At 38.8% G+C, this 20,680-nt stretch overlaps 1 protein-coding gene across 3 annotated transcripts in view; it reads left to right on the top strand.

Annotated features, from left to right (window-relative positions):
* Positions 1-19,118, top strand: part of IL18R1 (interleukin 18 receptor 1) — a 39,246-nt gene extending 20,128 nt beyond the window's left edge. For 2 of the 3 annotated variants that reach the window (XM_038550916.1, XM_038550917.1), the window contains exons 6-11: positions 1,252-1,314; positions 4,673-4,793; positions 7,742-7,881; positions 8,996-9,157; positions 14,355-14,513; positions 16,522-19,118. In XM_038550916.1, the coding sequence (XP_038406844.1) occupies positions 1,252-1,314; positions 4,673-4,793; positions 7,742-7,881; positions 8,996-9,157; positions 14,355-14,513; positions 16,522-16,877 (1,001 nt within the window). In that variant the 3' untranslated portion in view covers positions 16,878-19,118. The remainder of the gene's footprint in view (positions 1-1,251; positions 1,315-4,672; positions 4,794-7,741; positions 7,882-8,995; positions 9,158-14,354; positions 14,514-16,521) is intronic. The other variant, XM_038550918.1, reaches the window with a different exon arrangement.
* The last annotated feature ends 1,562 nt before the right edge of the window (positions 19,119-20,680 follow it).

The following is a 20,680-nucleotide window of genomic DNA, read 5'->3' as shown; positions in this document are numbered from 1 at the left end:
ACAAACCACCTCTTGCCTCTTTGTCCTTGAATCCACTCATGTCACTCAGTATTCTCAAGACCTGAGAGTTCTTATTTCTCTGGGAGACATCCCAAATCCTGCTGTCCACCTATATGAATTCCAGGCTTGTGCAGAGAATCTGAATCCCAAAGGAACCAAATCTGACTTGCTGGGGGCTTCACTTTGCGAGTTTCATCTTCTAGCTCTTACCACACAATCACCACTCTGTTCTCTACCCTTCACTCTGCAGCATCACACTTGCTGAGAGGGCTTAGGTAGGTGAGGGTGCTGCAGGAGAGCTCCCCAGTCTCCCTTCCCTCCTTGTGCATACTCACTGTTTGCTGAGCACCTGTAAGCCCCAGGAATTTTCTGAGCACCTATAATGACTGTTCTGTACCTTACTTGTAAATGCCCCAGAAGCACCTGCTGTACAAGAAGGGAGAGTCTAGATCATAAAGAAAGTTGCCGGTGCTGACAGTAGGACTATCAAGAACTTGACAACATTCAACATTCACTGTATGCTCTAAGTGTTCTGCAGTTAGTAGCTGCCCTAGGTTGTTTGAAAGCATTCAGAAAGAGGCTGAGGCGGAGAGTATATGTACCTCTAGTCAGGGTCAGAAGTCACTCAGGAACAAAAGCAGAGCTAAGCCCACAGATGTGGACACCCCCGCAGGGCCAGAACTAAGGTGAGGCAAGGGAGGCATTCAGAGCATAAGACTGAAGGGGTGTTCCCCTCTGTGCCTGCACGGGAAAGGTTGACACCTGAGAGCGAGTGCCTTGCCTACCGCATGGAGTTTTGTTGTAGGTGTTTTGTATTGTACTGTTTTGTATTATTAGGTGATCAAAATATATTCTTGAATTAAATCCCGTGCCCAATAAATCTATCTTCGAGGAGTCGAGGGGGGCAGACAGAAGGAATAAAGGCACTTCCACATGACTTTGTGTCCTACAGGTGTGCTTGTCTGCCTGGATGAACATCTTCCTCTGGTTTTTAGTTACAGAAGCCACAGATTTGAGTTGAGGGAAACCAAATGCAATGCATTTTCTCCAGTTACATTAGCTCTGAGTGGACAGAAAGCAAAACATGCAATATCAGCTGCAACTGTTACTTAAATGACAATAAGGCAGAAGTAAATGTGAAGGGATGACTCTCAGAATCTGTGTTATAGGGTGTCAGTGTGTCACAAGTACCTGACTTAGAGAAGCTCAATGCAATGCTGACTCAGTTTTCTTTTCTTCTTTCACTTTTAGATCGCAGTAAAATAATTCCTGTTCTTCTTGGACCAAAGCTTAACCACGTGAAGGTGGAATTAGGTATATTTTGACATATATATATATTCTGCATTTAAGAATGGAAGGGGGTTAAGCGAGTCTTTCAAGGCTAAATCTGATTCATGATTAATCAATATTGTGTGTGCATCACACATGCTAGGTTTAGTTAAGAATATTACAAAGGGAGGAAAAGCCTGTCATTATTTGCATGTTGCCATTTTTAGGCTGATGAAAATGAAGTCTGTTGAAAACATAGAACCGCTTGTGGTTTTTAGATAGGGTTTTGGTTGCCCTGCTGTGGCTTTTTTCTAATAGTTTTTATGGTAACTTTTAAATATGAAAATTTTGTGAAAGACTCTCTAGAAGAAGGATTCAGACTTATTCTGTGGTCTGAATATTTGATTGATAGATCAATGGGCTTTGAATCAATGGACTTAATTGTACATTTAAGATTTGTCTAGATAGGTCTTGATGAATCAACACCTCCAGTTATATATAAGTAATTCCTTTCCAGAAGGAAAGGAAGTTTAGAAATTCACATATGCTAGACCATGTTTTGTACTAGGTTATTGCAATATATTCTTAAATTAAATCCTCCAAACAACTCCAAGAGCTATTATTCCTATCTTGTGGATTAGGTGACCAAAGCCCAGAATGGTTCAGTAATTTGTCTAAAGTTAAACGAGTGAAAACTGGCAAAGCTGGGGTTCAAGGCTTTGGTACGTGTTTCCTAAGCCCACAAGTTTGGCCCATGGCCTGTCACAGTCATTTGTGGGACCCCACCTACCCAATATAGCCCAAATATGTTGCCATTTGTAGTTGTAGTTTGCCTGCTTTTGATTGATTTCTGAACTTAGCTTTATTATTTCTTTCTTCTCATTTTGTGCTTAATTTGCACCTCATTTTTCATTTGTCAACATGGAGACAAGGAGAATTAATGTCAGCTATCCTCTCTTGTAGCACATGCATTTTTAAGCTCTAAAGTTCCCTCTAATCACGACTTGAGCTGTTTATTAAAAAATACGGGTATGCCAGAGTTTCATTACTATTCAGTTCAAACATTAAAAAAACTTCTCTTGTGATTTGTTCTTTCATTTATGGATCATTTGTTCTTCTTAATTTCCATATCTTTGGGGGAATTTTCTAGTTGTATTTTGTTGTTGTTGTTACTGACATCCAGTTAGGTTCCATTCTGGTCCAATATTTAACACTGTATCAGTTCAGTCTCATGAAATTTGTAGGTAACTTGCTTACAGGCCAGAATATCCTGAGTCTTGATGAGTGTTCCAATGCATTTGACACAAATGGATGTTCTGCAGGTTTGGGTTTTATCATTCCATAAAGACCAATGACGTGAAATTAACCAATGGTATTGTTCAGCCCATCTATATTTTAGCTGGTCTTTTTTTTTTAATAATAAATTTATTTTTTATTGGTGTTCAATTTGCCAACATACAGAATAACACCCAGTGCTCATCCTGTCAAGTGCCCCCGCAGTGCCTGTCACCCATTCACCCCCACCCCCCGCCCTTCTCCCCTTCCATCACCCCTAGTTCATTTCCCAGAGTTAGGAGTCTTTATGTTCTGTCTCCCTTTCTGATATTTCCTACCCATTTCTTCTTCCTTCCCTTCTATTCCCTTTCACTATTATTTATATTCCCCAAATGAATGAGAAAATATAATGTTTGTCCTTCTCCGATTGAATTATTTCACTCAGCATAATACCGGTCTTTTATGTGTTTTCTTTATCTGTTACCAGGAGCTGTTAACATCTCCAACTATGATAGTCAATTTATCTCTGTATCCTTTAGTTCTGTCAATCTTTGCTTTATATATGCTGAGGTTCTCTTATGGGCACATACAAATTGATACCTATTGAATTGATCCTTTATCATTATAAGATTTTTCTCTTTATCTGTCATACTTCTTTCCTGAGTGCCTATGTTCTCCGATAATAAATAGACATAATAGTTTTCTCTTGTTTAGGATTGGCAGGCTTTATCTTTTTTACATCCTTTTACTTTTAACATCTCTTTGTGAATCCAGTACACAAGATGCGTTTCACATAAACAGCATGTATTTGGATCTGTTTTGAAATCCAGTCTGCATAGTGCGTAGCCTATTTGCATTTAATAAATTACTGATGGAGGTGGTGTGAAGCCTTTCATCTTGCTGCCCATTTTTTAGTGGGCTTACGTGTTTTTTCTTATTCTTTCCTTCCTTTTGGGTTCATAAAGTATTTTTCTTTCCTTTATTTAATCTGCTTGGTTTTCCCTTTAGCTACACCTACCATATCCTTCATTGGTAGTTCTAGAGATTGCAATATGTATCTTCATCTTACTGCAAAGGAGAAATGTATGTCTCTGTACATTTATCACTCCACAGCTGGTGAGGACCTTGTGACAGTTCATTTATTTGTCCTCCTACCTCACTTTGTGCTGTTATTTTATGTATTTCTCTTCTGCATATGTGCTAAAACTCACAATAAATTGACCTTGTTATTGCTTTAAATAGCCCACATTCTTTTATAATTACTCAAATATTTGTGTTTTCTTGTACTCTTCATTTGTTCCTGTAGTTCCCTTGCTTTCATCTGAGATAGTTTTTCATGAGTCTGAAAACTTTCCTCTGTGATTTCTTGCAGTTTGGTTATGCTGCAGTGAGGGGAGGTACGGGGTGCACTTAGGGGCTTTAGTCAGGTGTTTGTTGCACACCTTTTACTCTAAGTGGGACTTTATCTCATAAGTACGATGAAGTACTTATGTACTTAAGTACTGTAGGCAAAACCATTCAGCCTTTGCAGCCTCTACAGCAATAATCCTGCAAGCCATGTAGCTGTCAGAATTTCCACTGGGCTCTCTTTTCTCTGTGAGATTCCCTCTACACCATGTAAACCAAAACGAATTTCTCCCAGGAATAAGATGGCTGGCTATCTCAGCTCTGATTGGAAGGGCTTTTTCCTGACTGCTTTTTCAGCTCTGCTCTCTCTCTTTGTTTTCCCTGCACTTTAAGGTCTTTAATTTTTTGCTAATTTATTTTTGTGTGTGTGATTCGTCCATTTTGTTTTTTTAGAAGTTGCCATAGGAGTGTTGGCCTGACACTCCCTACTAAACTGTATGTTGAAAAAAATTCCACTGGCTACTCCAAGTTTTAATAATTGATTTAAAGGTAAACATTTGAAGAGAAGCCGATTCATAATCTGATGATGACTTATAATTGCTTACCTAATGGCTCTGCCTTATACATTTTTTTAAAATTAAAAAAAAAGGTACATATCTGTTTTATTGCTGGGATGTAGCACTTTATATATTAGGTTCACACATATTGATTGTATTCATTTTAAACCTTTGGGAAATCTGAGTTTCCAATATCAGAACATTGGCTGTCAACTTTTACATAGGAAAAGATGTAGAACTCAACTGCTCTGCTTTGGCGAATGAAAAGGATGCAGTTTATTGGAACGTGTGGGAGGAAAATGGGAAGGAACCTAACGTACATGAAGAGGACATAACAAGAATTAGGTATGTATATCTGATGTGTTATATATCACGATATATGCAAATCACATTGTATTGTAGATACATGATATAGAAAACACTAGAGTTGTGGGCATCTGGGCTCTTTCCATAGTTTGGCTATTGTGGACATTGCTGCTATGAACATTGGAGTGCATGTACGCTTTGGAATCAGTATGTCTGCATCCTTTGGATAGATACCTAGTAGTGCATTTGCAAAAGAAGAACAACAACCCCCCCCAAAAAAAAACACCAGAGTCCTGAAAGGCTGATTGGATGTTTAAATTTTAATTATAATTTACATATTTTATAATTATAATTACCATGCTCTAAGTTGATGAATTATGCAGAAGTCTTTTGCCAAGATCTAAACTAGAAAAAGAAGGTCAGTGAAGATTTTCCTCATCACCTTACAAAAGGAGCGTTTGATCAGTCAGGTTCTGACGGGGATGGGGATTTTATTTAGACATCTTTAAAAAAGATTAGCTAGGCCACAGCCCACAGTTTTTTGGATTTTGAAAATTTAAAAATTATTTTTAGTAATGTGCCAGAGAAAAGACCAGGTCAGGAGACTGGGATTTGTGTAGGTTAATTTGCACACCTTGTGTGCAGGAGGCATGCCTTGCTGTGACGCCCACACATCACTGCAAGATCATGAGGGAGTCTGTAGATTGCAGAGTATCTTTCCCTGCATGGCCCTGGGTGCCCCCCCGCAGGCCATCTACTGCTACCTCTCCAGATCCACATCCTGTACTTTACTTTCACACGCATACCTTCTTTTTTTTTTTTTTTTTCCGATTGTTCAAAAAAAATTCATCATCGGAAACTTGAGAAATACAGAAAATCCCAAAGAAGGAAATAGTCATTTGAAGACAGTTTTATATGTGTGGGGAATTCTTTGATAGGCATGAGATCCACTGACATAGATTTTGCCTCCTGTGCTTTAGAGGTAGTCTGTAGCTTCTTTTTAGAATGTTTATTGCAATGATTATCTTTCTTAAAAGTAAGCATGAAGGTATTTTATCAAGTATGGAAGAGTCTCCAAAGCTTGTCAGTTGTAAGTTTTCAAGGAAGCACTAATGGGCCCATCACCTACCCTGTGACATTCATTGTTGGCAGATTGACATGGAACATAGTTATTATGGCCGCATTTTGCTGTCAAGAGTCCATTAATGGAAATCAGAAACACCATAAGAACAGGTAAAAAAAGAAAAAAAGAAAAAGAGCATTGGTCAGATATAAATATCTAGGAGGCAACTTTAGTGCAAGAAGTTTCAAATCACATGTGTATTAATACTTGCATAGCAAAAAAAAAAAAAATACTTGCACAGCCTATGTTCTTCCAGTAACACAATAAAACAAAACATGCTACGCCTGTAGTCAGTGAAGTGTTTCTAAATGACTCTGGGACATTCCCTTAATTAGTAATGTACTGATACACTCAGGTTTAGTGAGTAGTGATCCCAGGGTGTCTGTCACTTTGGCTGCACATTTGAGGGTTTTGGTCCCTGCTTTTTACACTTCAAAACCTTCTTTGTCATCATGCCAGCAGCTCTCCATTCTTGCTGACAGTTGCCCCACAAGCTCCTAACAGCGTGTGTGGCGGGGGTCTGTCGCCTTGGCCTGTAGCAGACATGTGAATGTTGGTCCAGGGGAGCTGTGTGGCTGTCCTCCTCAGCATCAGACCTTCACTGGAGCTCTGCAGGTCCCGCTTCTAGTGACCTATTGCTAATCTTTGGAGGGATAGAAGACCAACTCACCAAACTTTGAAATAGAGCTTCAGTTCAGCTAGGAGAAGCAGGATGGTCTTTCTTTAGAGTTAGGTGCAGGAGCTTTTTCTGTCATCTGTTTTGGCTTCTCACTGGCCTTTGGTGCCTTACTTTGGGGTCTTTCCCTGAAGTCAGATAGTTGATATTTCTGGATTGGTGACTTCTATACCGAATTATGTTCTGAAATGTATTTGAGACCGTTCAAGGCTGTGGTGGGTGCCATGTCCCAAGTTCTAGAGACACCTGCTGCTGGGGGTGTGGCAGGTGAGTGACCCCACCTGCCGAGTGCTTTCAAAGTTGTTCCTGGCAGGGAAGCAGATGTCATGAGTAGTTGCCTGGCATCAACGACAGAGCAACTTGAATCTTTTAGGAAAAAGACAGCTTGCTGCTACTGGTCATCTAAGTTATTTTCTGATACTCTCTGAATAGCTTAACTGGTATTACTCATGTGCCTGTGGGTACGTCTGAGAATAGTATTCCTTTTTTTTTAAAGATTCCTTTTCCTTTTTTTAAAACTTTTTTTTTTATTTTAGAGAGAGGGAGAGCATGTGAGCAGGGGAAGGGGCAGAGGGGGAAGGAGAGGATCTCGAGCAGACTCCACACTGAGCTCAGAGCCCAATGCGAGGCTCAGTCCCAGGGCCCTGAGATCATGATTTGAGCCAAAATCGAGAGTCAGACACCCAACCAACTGAGTCACCCAGGGGTCCCGAATAGTGTCATTCTTAAGTTTATTTTCAATGCTGAATAAAATAAAAGCAATCTTTAGGATTGCATGGATAAGCCTCATAAAAGTCTGTATCCGTGCCGAACCATTTGCAGCCTTGTCACTATTGGTGAAGACCTCCGTTAGGAGGAACACTAAGTAATTAGGAGAAGAGAAATAGGGACAAATCATTGAGAGAATGTTTTCTTGTGTTTTTAACTCAGCATTATTACCTTCCAGCATTTTCATTCTGGGCAGTTCCCCAGGTGGCCTGAGGAGGGCTGTTTGTGTTTGCCCTAATGCTCCCTGGAGGAGCAGAGGTTTGTGGTGGCCCACACTCTGAGCGCCCATCAGAAAGGGAAGGTTCCATGGAGCAAACAGATCCACTGCTTTTGAGTATTTGCACATATGAATTCCTCTCTCGTGGGCAATGTTGCTGGCAATAACCAAAGCCTATTGATGAATTATTTCCTCTTTTACAGGACCCTGGAAGGCAAATTGTATGCATCAAGAATATTGAGAATTGAGAATATTAATGAAAAAAATCTACTTTTTTCATATAATTGCTCTGTGGCCAGCGAGGGAGGCACAGACACCATCCACTTTGTCTTGCTGAAAAAAGGTATGTGAAAGTTTTATTTTGATAAGCTTGTGGAAGCTTAGAATGTTGCTGCTGTGAGACCCCTCCAAGATCACCACTCCCTCCTTTCACACCCCAGGAAACAAGCTCTGGGAAGTGAAGTGGTCCACTTTGTGTCACAGGCCTTCGGGCTCACCGGGGCTCAGTTGGAGTTCACTGCATGTTGATTCCATGTAGAGAATGAAAACACAAACTCTGTTCCTTCCCGCTCAGTCATACCACAGACCTAGGTAGAAACCGGGAGACAGAGATGTGTGGCTGAGCGTCGTGTGGGAGGCAGACAGGGCAGGTCTGGCACATTCACAATGATGGGAGGCAAGCTTGCAGCTCCATGGAGGATGAGGCCAATGACACTGGGTGTCCTGCCACCTCCAGCCTACCTTAGCTGGTCCCTGGGCACAGGGGGCCCTTGGGTACAGTCATTCATTCAACAAAGATGAACCGAGGCTTCCCTTCCTTGGGCCAGTCCCTGGACCTGGCAGGTAGACAGCTGATGGCTCACATCAGTGGACTCCTAAAGTTTTTCACTGCCTACCTGATGGAGCATTCCAGAGTCATCCCTCTTCGTCCTCCACCAATACAGTACAACCCAGGGCCATTGGTCCAAGACCTACTCAGAAGTGGCTTCATTTTATGGATGAAGACATGAGAGTTAAGGGCATCAGTGACTTTCCCTGGGACACAAACTGCGTGACGGAGCCAGGCGGGGAGCCTAGACGATCTTTCTCTTTCAAGACTACACAGGTCCATTTATGTTCTCAGTGTATGAGCTGAGATTAGGTTTGGGTCCCTCTGCATTTCACTCTAGTATCTTATCCTCCTAGAGACTTGCCTTCCTCAAGTAGGGATAGGCCATATAACAAGGCTTTCAGTTCAGGTCTCTGAATATCCTTGTACACATTTTTATTCTTTAAAAATTGAGGTAGAAAGAGCAGTATTCCAGACTAAAAGCAGGAGTGTAGACTAAGGGGAGGGATATGTAGGGTAGACAACTAGATGAGTGTTCAGTGTAAAAACTGACAGCTGGGCTGCGGTGGTGGAAGACACTGGTAAACTGTCTTTCATTTATTATTCCCATTTTTCTTTTTCTTTCTAGAAGATATGGCTGATATATCAGGCTACGTCTTCACCAGAGGAATGATTATAGCTGTTTTGATCTCAGTGGGAGTTGTGTGCCTAGTGATTATAGGTGTCATTTATAGAGTTGACTTGGCCCTATTTTATAGACATTGCATGGGAAAAGATGAAACATTGACAGGTAACGAATATTGGAATCCTGGGATTTCTTATCTCATGGCTTCATTAAGAAACCAAATAAAGAAACATTAATCTTCATTTCGTTTTGATTATATTGTTGTCTTAGTGTGGGGTAGAGGTTTTCCATAGGAAAAATTGATTTGAACGTATCATTGTGAACGTTGTCTAGTATCATCTTTTTTTGTGTGCTTACTTATATGTTGCCAAAAGTTGTTCTTTAATTGTTCTTTTTTCTTTAATTGTTTTATACATGTATGTCATGTTCTCCTAAATGCCCTGTGAGAGGTTGTCATTATTCACACACAATCTGGGCATCTTATGCAATGTGCACATTCAATAAACTTCATGTAAATGGAATTGCGTTGTTTTAACCTGACAAAGGAGGCTGCCTGCATCATGTGCTTGCAAGAACCCTGTACTAGAAGCAGTATGATCTGGGTTCTAGCTTTCTAGATCTGTGTTTTTATCTATGGCTGTTTCTACTCGGTGATTCTGTGTCTCAGTTTCTCTATTTCTAAAGGTGCTTTAAAGAAGTTCTCTTGATACTTGATACTTCTTTAAAGAAGTATCAAGGCCCATTACTGAATTATGTCAACTATACTTTAATAAAAAAAAGAAAATTACTGAATTAGAAATATCAATCTAATCCATTGCACTTGTGTGTGTGACTCACATAGTTCAAAAAGCAAAAAGTCTAAGAAATGATACAGTAGAAAATTTCCCTGTCAGCCTGATATTGATTGATATTGTCAGTCTGTTATTGATAGTATATCCAAAACATATGAACATAGGATCAAATTTCACTCCCATTTTAGAAACAAATCTTGGGGGTGCCTGAGTGGCTCAGTTGATTAAGCATCTGCCATCTGCTCAGGTCATGATCCCAAGGTCCTGGGGTCAAACCCCACAAGCCTTAGTGGGGAGCCTGATTCTCCCTCTCTTCCTCACTTGTGCTCTCTATTGCTTTCTCTATCTCTATCTGTCTCTCACAAATAAAGAAAATCTTAAAAAAATAAAAATAAAATAAAACAAGTTTTGGCATATTATGTACACTCTCCTGAACTTTGCTTCGCTATGCCTTGGATGCACTTCTCTATGAGTTCATAAAGTCTCTTATTTGTTAGAGTTGTACAGTGTTTTATTTTTGCAGATGTATCACTGCTTACTTGATCACCTTTTGAGTTTTTCACAACATTTTGTTACTATGGAAGTGGTATGACGGATAGTTTTGTAGAGTCATCGTTTCATCTGTGTACAATATAACTAAAGGAAAAAGCCCCTAAATTGGAATTGCTGTCATTATTAAAGGGCGGATACAGTTGTTAATTTGACAGACATTGCCAATTTGCCTTCCATACTACTATACTACTACCATCTTTAAAGAATGGGGGTAACTTTTTTCCCATGGCCTTACCCACAACCTTTTGGCTACATGCCAATCTGATAGGTAAAGTTGTATCTCAGTTTATTTGCATTGCACTTACTATGCAAGAGTGTGAGTAATTTTTCATCTGTTTAAGGCTCATTTGCATTTACTTTCTCAAAGTACTCATTCATATCCTTTGCCATTTTTCTATTGGGTTGTTGGCTTTTTTTCTTGTTTATTTTTAGGAACTATTTATATTTTAAGGAGGTTCACCTTTTGTCTATAATAGAGATAAAAATATTGTTCCCAGATTGTAATTTGTTTTTTGACTTTGTTTATAGTAGTGTGATATGTGGAAGATTTTTTTTACTATTCTTAAAGTATAATTGACATAGTGTTAGTAGTTTTAGGTATACTTTTTTTAACATTATGGGAGACTTTTTTTTAATGAACTCAAGTTTATCCTTTTATGGTTTCTAGATTTGTGGTCACAAGTAGAAATACCCTCCTAGCTTTAAGTTATGAAAAAAGTCTCATGTTGTCCCTGTGAGATTTTTCTAGATTCATTATTCATATTTACAGCTTTTAGTTAATAATATAAAATTAACAGAGCTAATTAATTCAGCTTTGAGCCTGCATGTATATGCAGTTTTGGAGATGGAGAGAAATGCTACAACCAGCTGAGAGGTTTATTTTTGGTACCTGTTGAACAGGTCTCTACTTGCAGTGCCATATCTCAAAATGGGCATTCACTAATAGCTCTCTTTCTGATCTTCAACTAAGGTTTTTTTTCCTCTCTGTGGTGTTTGACCCAACTCACAGATAATTTGTTCAGTTCACACTTCCTACCTCCCAGTGTGGTGTGCATAGAAACATTTATAGAAAAAAAAAAAAGAAACATTTATAGATGTGATCTCCATCAGCTCCACTTAAAATGTGACCCATGACAGAGATCATTTGTGAAAAAGGCAGAAAGAGAGATATAAGTACAAAAATTAAAAATTTTGTAGCAATTTGATATTGCTGCAATATCTAAGAATGTTTTCAGTATTGGCGTATGAAGGATTGGAAATGAAAGAAACCAATCAACCCAAACCAGTCAAATTAAATGAAAACACGGTCATTCACCAAACACAGTTTGAGAAGCACTAGCCTGACTCCTTAAAGTCCCAAATAGCCATTCACATGAGGGTTTTGTTTATACAGGACCCAAAATAATTATTATTAGCTTTCAAATACCTTATCTTGAACACTTCACTTTGTCAGTTATCAAAGCCAGCAAACTCTTCAATTACCTGGGTTTAAAATAAATTTTAATATAAATTACAAGATTTGTTAAACCAGGAGGAAAATTGTTTGAAATTAGGCATTTGAAAGTTAATCAGTAGTTGAAAAACCATTTTTTCCATTTTTCATGGTAAGAGGAAAACTGTATCACTTATATATCACAACACAAATTTGACTGAATTGTCTTACTGGTTTATTACAATTAGTATAACATCATGACTCCAAAAAATGTACCTTTTCAAAAAGTGTATTTATTTATTTCTTACATCTTGATGTCTGATCTAATTACTCACATAATGGCTACTAATGGAGGCACAAGCTCTGACGCTATTAAATACTGTATTTCACAGCAATCTAGCAGAAGTACTTGGGGGACCTACTTACTGATTAAACTAGGAACTGGCTCTATTTTTTTTTTTACCAACTTTTCCTACCTTCGATATGCATGTTAATTCTCTAGTTTTTACTAAAATGTCCTTTCTTTTATATGCACGCAATCTGCCAAGCAGTTGTCTTCACTCAACGATAGGTTCTGACTTGAAGTGCTGAACCTCAATGTTGTAGGTAGAATTTAAGATTTACCCGAAATGGAAAGTGTTTTGTGACGCTGGACAGCACTAAAAATACTGGGCTGAATTGTGGACCATACGTGATGGGGCACCACAAGGAAAATGGCCCTAAAATGGTTTTGTCCTATTAGGTTTTGATAAAGGATCCAATAATATTTAGCTTTCAACTCAGCAGCAAATTCATAATTCAATAATACAATAATATAAGCATAAATCCAACCTTTCAACTCAGCAGCAAATTCATATTCTCAGTAATACAATAATACAAGCATAAATCCAACCCCTGTACCATCTAACCAATTATCACAAGACAGGGATAGACCATTCCCCTCCCGCTTCCCCTTCTTCCTCTACCAGTCTCAAGGTAGCATCCATTGTATCATTTAGGACCTGACTCAGAATTTCCTTTTCTCAGAAAGCGTGCCCCTGGTGATCACTCCTTCCTCTATGACCACATTGATTCTGTTTGTTTTGCTTATTGTGCTACACTGTCTTGCATCTGCTCATGTGTTATTTGTAAATGTTTCCAGGTCGTTGTATTTGGCTGATTTGTCTTCTCAGATAGATTGGATGAAGGTAGAAGAGAGAGGTATATATAATTTTGTGGTTACCCAGTAAGTACAATGGTTTTTGTTATTTAGGTAACACTTTGGTCTTGACTTTGTCCCATTAGCCTCCTGAATACTCCTTCATTATCAGGAATTAAAGAGGAGCAGGTGTTATTACCAATGAAAACCTTTCAACAGACCAGAAGTTTTCATATTGGCATCGAGGGCCATATAATATTTTTAAATATCACAGCATGTGTTGCTGTAGAGTAGTGTTTAAATCACCTCTCTTGTTTCTTCCTGCTCACCAGTGTAAATGCTCGGCTTTGCTTCTTTTTTTTTTAATAATAAATTTATTTTTTATTGGTGTTCAATTTGCCAACATACAGAATAACACCCAGTGCTCATCCCGTCAAGTGCCCCCTCAGTGCCTGTCACCCATTCACCCCCACCCCCCGCCCTCCTCCCCTTCCACCACCCCTAGTTCGTTTCCCAGAGTTAGGAGTCTTTATGTTCTGTCTCCCTTTCTGATATTTCCTACCCATTTCTTCTCCCTTCCCTTCTATTCCCTTTCACTATTATTTATATTCCCCAAATGAATGAGAACATATAATGTTTGTCCTCCAATTGACTTATTTCACTCAGCACATGCAGAAGAATGAAACTAGACCACTCTCTTTCAACATACACAAAGATAAACTCAAAATGGCTGAGAGATCTAAATGTCAGCTTTGTTTCTGTCTTTGCATTTCCCAGGGGTCATTTTGAGGGTAGACATATTGGGATGCTGGTAGAATTAGGTGATATGAGAAAGCCAAGGTGAGATTTGTTTTCTACTCCTGGAACAAGGACATATTTGGGCTCCTTGGCCTTTTATTGCCCTTAAATTCCTTTACTTCCTGGATCTATGTCTTTTATTTCTCACCATCACTCTATGGTGTCAAACAGTGAGAGTCTTACGGTCCATGCTTAGAAAACACTTTGCTAATTGGTTGCTTGATTAGTATTTGACATTTGCGCATACTATTTTTTGTTTGTCTTTAATAATAATTGAATTTATTTCTTGGTTTTGATCATTTAAAAAAAATCAGAGATAAAGAATAATGCCTGAAAAGAATCAGAGCCAAAAAATACTTGATAGACCCTATGAATTACCTAGTTTAAATATTCTTGTTCTATTTTTCATTGGTCTTCTAGCAAAAATATTTTCTGTGTTCTTTTTTGAATGCTTCATTGAACTCTAATCGATATACAAGGAACTCCACATATTTAATGAGTATAATTTGATGAGTTTGGACAAGAGGAGGCTCTATTTAATTTTTCCTTTTCAATGGTTCCACTTCCATTTTTCGTGACTTTCATTCAAATTTGTACTTAAACTTTTATTTACGCTGCAATATTTAAAAGATTAAAACTTATTTATCCTAGATGGGAAAACATACGATGCTTTTGTGTCTTACCTAAGAGAATGTGGACCCGAGAATGGAGAGGAGTACACCTTCGCTGTGAAGATCTTGCCCGAGGTGTTGGAGAAACACTTTGGGTATAAATTATGCATATTTGAAAGGGATGTAGTGCCTGGAGGAGGTAAGAAAGGGAATACCAGATAGAAAACTAGTGGAGAGATTTTCTTTTTAAAAGATGAATAGAAAAAAAATAATAAAAAAAATAAAAAATAAAAAAATAAAAAAAAATAAAAGATGAATAGTTGCCTTACAAAAGGCAATCCTGGTTTGTTTAAAAACAAAGGAATGAACATGATTCTCTAAACCAGAGATAACCAGCTAAATCAATATAATCAATAGTGAGAAAACAAGCTAACTACATTGCTTCTGAGAGTGGCATCTCTGGGGCTTGGCCCTTTTACTGGGCTTCCCAGTTCTCAACCTTTGGGGAAAGGGCATTCCTTATTTATTTGTTTGTTTGTTTAAAATATTTTATTTATTTTCTCATGAGAGACACAGAGGGAGAGGCAGAGACATAGGAAGAGGGAGAAGCAGGCTCCCTGTGGGGAGCCCGATGCAGGATTCAATCCCAGGACCCCAGGGATCATGACCTGAGCCAAAGGGAGATGCTTAACCACTGAGCCACCTAGGTGCCCCCTAGGGCATTCCACTTTTACAACCAGGCCTAGAATTGGCATCTCCTGAGGCATTTATCTAGAAATGTCCCACAGTAAGAATACCTCTCTTGGTAATAGTTTGTAAAGCAGGACCAGTTCCTAATTTAATATATGATCCTTGGGACTATATGCAGTTCATTATTACCAGAAAATAATTGTTCTTAATTGGATTGACACTGGTGTGAAAATTACAGCAGATCATAGGAGAGTCAGAAGAGGATAAATAAGGGAGATTGGTGATTTGTGTCAGATTTTAGTTATGAAATTCAGCTTTTTATTAGTATCTGAATACAAATGACCATAAAACATATGTTGAAGCAAATTCCATTTCAAAGCCAAGAAATTTGATAACATTTCCATATTTGCTCTGAGGTCTTTTAGAGAAAATATTTGAAACCCAGTGTCAGAATATTTTGGGTGCTAATGCATTACCAAGGATGCAATGTAAGTGTTTCTACTGCCACCATCATTCACTCACCTGACATATACTGACTGAATGCCTTCCTCATACAAAATTCTGAGATGGGCATTGAAGATATAGCAGCAAATGAGAAATAACTGTTTTTTCCCCTCCTAGATTACAAATAAGGGAAAATACTACCAGTTAGAAGGAGAGAATATACTACTTTTAAAGAAATAAAGATTTCTTTTTAGTTCTTAAATAAAAATAAAGAATGTTTGTATGTTTAATGATAATTAGTCTGGATTAAAATTTCTATTTGAGAAGGAGTAAAGGTCTAGATCCAAAATTGGCAGTTGACCAGCCATGGGTTAAATCCAGATTTTCAGCCTTGTTGAAACACAGCAACTCGCCATATGTTTGCATGTTGTCTGTAGTTGCCTTTGAGCTAAATAGCAGAGATGAGTAGGGTGACCCGCAGGGTCTGAAATATTCACTATCTGGCCCTTTACAGAAAGTTTGTCAGCTTCTGGTCTGGAATAATGGGATATATAAATATATATATTATAATTATGATTTATATTATATATATATAATTATGATTTCAGTGTGCTCCTTCCTGCCTTTGGAGAGGCAAGGTAGCATCACGATTAGAACAGGTTCTCCAGAAGCAGACCACCTGGGTTCTGATTCTGATTCTGCCTTATACTAGCTGTGTGACTCTGGCTGAGTTACTTAACGACTCTGTACTTCAGCTTCCTTATCTGTAAAATGGTGGTAATAACAATACTTTCTTCAAAGGCTTATTGTGATGCTTTAATGAGTTGACTGATATAAAATAAAACATTTAGAAGAGAGTGTGGCACAGAGTAAGTGCCAAGTGTTCAATATTGCTGTTACCTAGATGGTTATTTCTAATAGGTATACAAAATTGAGAATAAGTGGTTTGTCTTGAAAAACTTATTAGTGAAGTAAAGTTAAGTAATACAAAATTAGACCATGCAAAATGATTTTCATTTCCCATATGCCCTTTGTGTTCTCCTTAATTACTATGCTAAATCTTGCATTTTCAGCTGTTGTTGATGAAATCCACTCGTTGATAGAAAAAAGTCGAAGACTAATCATTGTCCTAAGTAAAAGCTACATGTCTAATGAAGTCAGGTATGAACTTGAAAGTGGACTCCACGAAGCACTGGTAGAAAGGAAAATTAAAATCATCTTAATTGAATTTACACCTGTCAGTGACTTCACGTTCTTCCCCCAATCACTAAAGCTTTTGAAATCTCACAGAGTTCTGAAGTGGAATGCTGATAAACCTCCATCGTATAATTCAAGGTTCTGGAAAAATCTTCTTTATCTGATGCCTGCAAAAATGGTCAAGCCATGTAGAGCTGAATCTGAAGACTTGACTGTTCTTTCAAAGTTCTGATCTTTAGGAAACCTGAATATAAGAAAGAACTCTTGATGCTCTGGGCCCAGAGTCGATGAACCTGTTTTTACCAAAGGGTACTATTAAAAATATTGACCTCTCTGAAAATCCTACTTACAGTTTGAAGATGAAAGCTGTCATTAGGTTGCTAGGAATAAGACTTGCTCCCAGGGAAACATGGAATTCAAAAGCAATGGATCTCCCGTTTCTCCCTCCTCTATAACTGGCTACAGGTGCTCATTCTCAATCCATATTCAGTAACTGTGAGGCTGGACACGGAGCAAAATACCTTGTGCCTTATTAAAAGGGCATATCTTTATATTTTTAATATCAGTGATTGAACTAAAGGATTTTAAGTTCATGAAGAGCATTTTCTATGATCCAGTAGGTGACATAATAACGAGAATGGGGCCTTCACTGTAGCACAGGGCAGCCTACCTCTAAGCACCATGGACAGTGCCTGGGAAGTGGCAAAGGGCTGCTGGGGCTGTGTACATTAGGGGACCAAGGCGTGGCAGGACCTCAGCCTCAGGACACATTTAATGTGTTCCAGCTGTAGCTGCAAGCCAATGGGTTATTGGAAACCCCTAAAGCACTGAAAAGGGCTTGCTTAATTGGGCCTGTTTGGAGGGAACTTCCCCAAATTGTTTTATTATTCATGAAAGACACACATTTTAATGAAGGTAATTCTGTTGGGTTTTTCAAAACTGGCCTAAAACATTTATTTATTTAACAGGTATGTTTACAGGCAGGGTAGATGCCAAATCATATTTTCCATATTAGCCATTAGTCACTATTATCTGTTAGCCACAGTAAATTATGGTAGGTACTTGCTTGATTTTTTTTAAATGACATATTTAACATGCCTTTAAAGTGGAGGTGGCATGGCATGATGGTTGAGCATGAGCCATGCACTCAAGTCACTCGAGCTCAAATCCTGGGCTTGCTATTTACTTCTGTGAACCCCTAGAACCTTTTTTTTAATATAATTCATGAGAGACACAGAGAGAAAGAGAGGCAGAGAGAGAAGCAAAGAAGCAGACTCCATGCAGGGAGCCCGATGTGGGACTCAATCCCAGGACTCCAGGATCACTCCCTTGGGCCAAAGGCAGGTGCCCAACCACTGAGCCACCCAGGCGTCCCCCATAGAACCTTTTGAACCAATCTATGCCTCTATTTCCTTATCTGTAAATTATAATTTATAGTAATTTTACTTACTTCACAGGGGAACTAAATGAATAAATCTAAAGTACTTACAAGAGTTCTTGGCACAGACTTAGAAGTGTATGTGTGGCTAATTCTATTATTATTATTAATTGTCACTATTAATTGTTATTATTGTTAGATGAGTTATTTAGCAGTGAATGAAAATGGAAGGCAGAGATCTGGAAAGAAAAAGAGATCTGGAAGGAAGGCAGTTTTGACTTGAGGACATTTGTATATATAGAGAAGCGTATCAGTAGGGCAAAAGATATTTCTCCATTAGACACATGAAACTTTTGACACTGGAAGACATGTGTCTTATCTCCCTAAGGTGAGCCCAGCACTGTGGGTGGGCCTTCTTGGTGGCCTTGGCTGTCATGGCTGTCTGTGGAAATCACTGAGTGAGGGACAAATATCCGCCTTACACAGAAAGTAAAGAGTTGGGTAAATCTGGAAGCCTGGTTAAAATACATGGTTGCAGCATGAATGTCCCAGAAAAGTTTAAAGCAGACTGTTTAAAACAGCTGTGGTGGAGGGGCATCTGGGTGGCTCAGTGGTTGAGCATTTGCCTTAGTCTCAGGGCGTGATCTCGGAGTCCCGGGATCGAGTCCCACATCGGGTTCCCTTCAAGGAACCTGCTTCTCCTTCTGCTTATGTCTCTGCCTCTCTCTGTGTGTCTCTCATGAATAAATAAGTAAAATCTTTTTTTTTTTTTAAAAAAAAAAGCTGTAGTAGATATTGCTGAAAATTTTTAAAAACCTGAGATTAGATTTTCAGTGTGAGAAAGAGATTTACTTTTTATAGAACTTAAAATTTTGTGGGCTAGTTGGGTGGCTAAAGTAAAAATTTTAACTACTAGCTTAATGTTTTATGTGTAAAAACATACAGTTTAGGGAAATTTTATTGCTATCATCAGAGTCTCTAATACATAGACTGATTTTGCTTTTATATTATGTATGCTATAAAATGTATTGAGTGTATTTTGTATTAGATGTGTTAAATATATACATTAAATATATGCTTTAAAAGACATTTAAACCATTCGTCTAGTGCCCTTAATTTTGAGATGTTTCTTGATGCCTTTGTCACTTACGTGAAGATTCCACTTTCTCATTCTCAACATAGATTCCCACCTGTTTTAATAAGGTATGAGTCATTCAAAACAGACTCCTATATCTATCTTCTTCTGCTTTTTTTAAAATGTCAGATTCTTTGTATCTACCTTCTTTGTTGTACCTTCCAACCAGGAGCACAAGGAGATTTTCCTTCTACAAAGCCATGAAACCACTCAATACCCAGCACAGGTACTAGTTCTTCACAAGCCAGTTAATTCATATGGATATTTTTAAGTTTAAGAACAAACAGTTCCAACCAGGACCAACAAATAACTGTTACTGATAGAATAACAGCATTCTCTTCTGTCGATTCAGATGTCCTTAAACTGTGGGGTCCCTTTCAGAGAATCAGTAAACAGCCAGCTCTGTGAGATGTATAAAATATTCCATGTATATTTATTATGTACTGAAAAGGTTTATTAAAATAAAGTTATATTCTCTTAAAGCAAAGAGAGAGCTTATTACCCACATAGTCCAAAGCCTGAAATGTGCTAAGTCCAGGGACTTGACCCAGGTCACACAACTAGCTAGTCAGATGGGGGCAGAGAGATGTATCGTCTCTTCTCTTGGGAGTTGCCTGTTGGACAGTGAGTCTTGAGAGAAGTTTTTGGAGGGTGCAGGCACTTTCCTGGGACGGCCCCTTATACTAGAGGTGTCTAGAGCAGAGCCTGCCAAGAAGGATGGCTGCTTAGGACTAGCTCAGAGGAGGAAAAGGAGTATCAAGGATCTTCAGCCTTTCTTCTAGGCTACTAAGGTAAGGATGGAGGGTGGGTATGGGAAATAGCACTCAAGACCTCCACAGGATGAAAACGTACACTTGACTGGAGCATGTCCACTATGGCATCTGCCAAGATACAGGGAATCTGCCAAGATACAGGGAGTTAGACCTCTCATGGGTACTAGGAGCTCACACTATATTGATGCCAATGGTTGGCCAGGATGGTCAGTGAGGTGCAGAGAGGATGAGCTTCCCTGCAGCTATCAACATACTTGTCTGAAGCAAGGACAATGACAAAACCAGTGCCCAAGATCAAGTCCATTTGTAACTTTAAATACTAGGAGGAAATAACTGAAGTGCAGCTCTGAGGAAGGAGACTCAGCCTCTGGGGGAAGCCATCTTTCTGAGCAGAGGCTACTCTGTGAGGGGAGCTCAGGAGCAATGGAAGGCTCTTCAAAGAGTAAGGAAGCCACAGATCTAACAGGAAGCAGTGTGTATGAGCTGTGGGCAGGCTACAGGGTCCTTCCTGCATGCTACACCGGTAATGATCACAGTCAGGGCAGGGGACTCTGAGACCAACATCTGTATTTCTGTGTCAGGTTTGTGATGATAAGCTTTTCTCTCTTTACAGCCTATCTTGCAGTTGCTCATATACACCCAAGGGTATACACCCAACTCAATAAATAGTTAAGTTTCTTTGATTCTGATTTTTAGGAATTGCTTCTTAAAATTTTGTTTTGTTTTATTATAATGTAATAATGGCCTTG

Source organism: Canis lupus, chromosome 10 (assembly GCF_011100685.1).
Source record: "Canis lupus familiaris isolate Mischka breed German Shepherd chromosome 10, alternate assembly UU_Cfam_GSD_1.0, whole genome shotgun sequence".
NCBI classification, from domain to species: domain Eukaryota; kingdom Metazoa; phylum Chordata; class Mammalia; order Carnivora; family Canidae; genus Canis; species Canis lupus.
The sequence above is the reverse complement of the archived record's forward strand: the minus strand, read 5'-3'. Positions and strand labels throughout refer to the sequence as shown.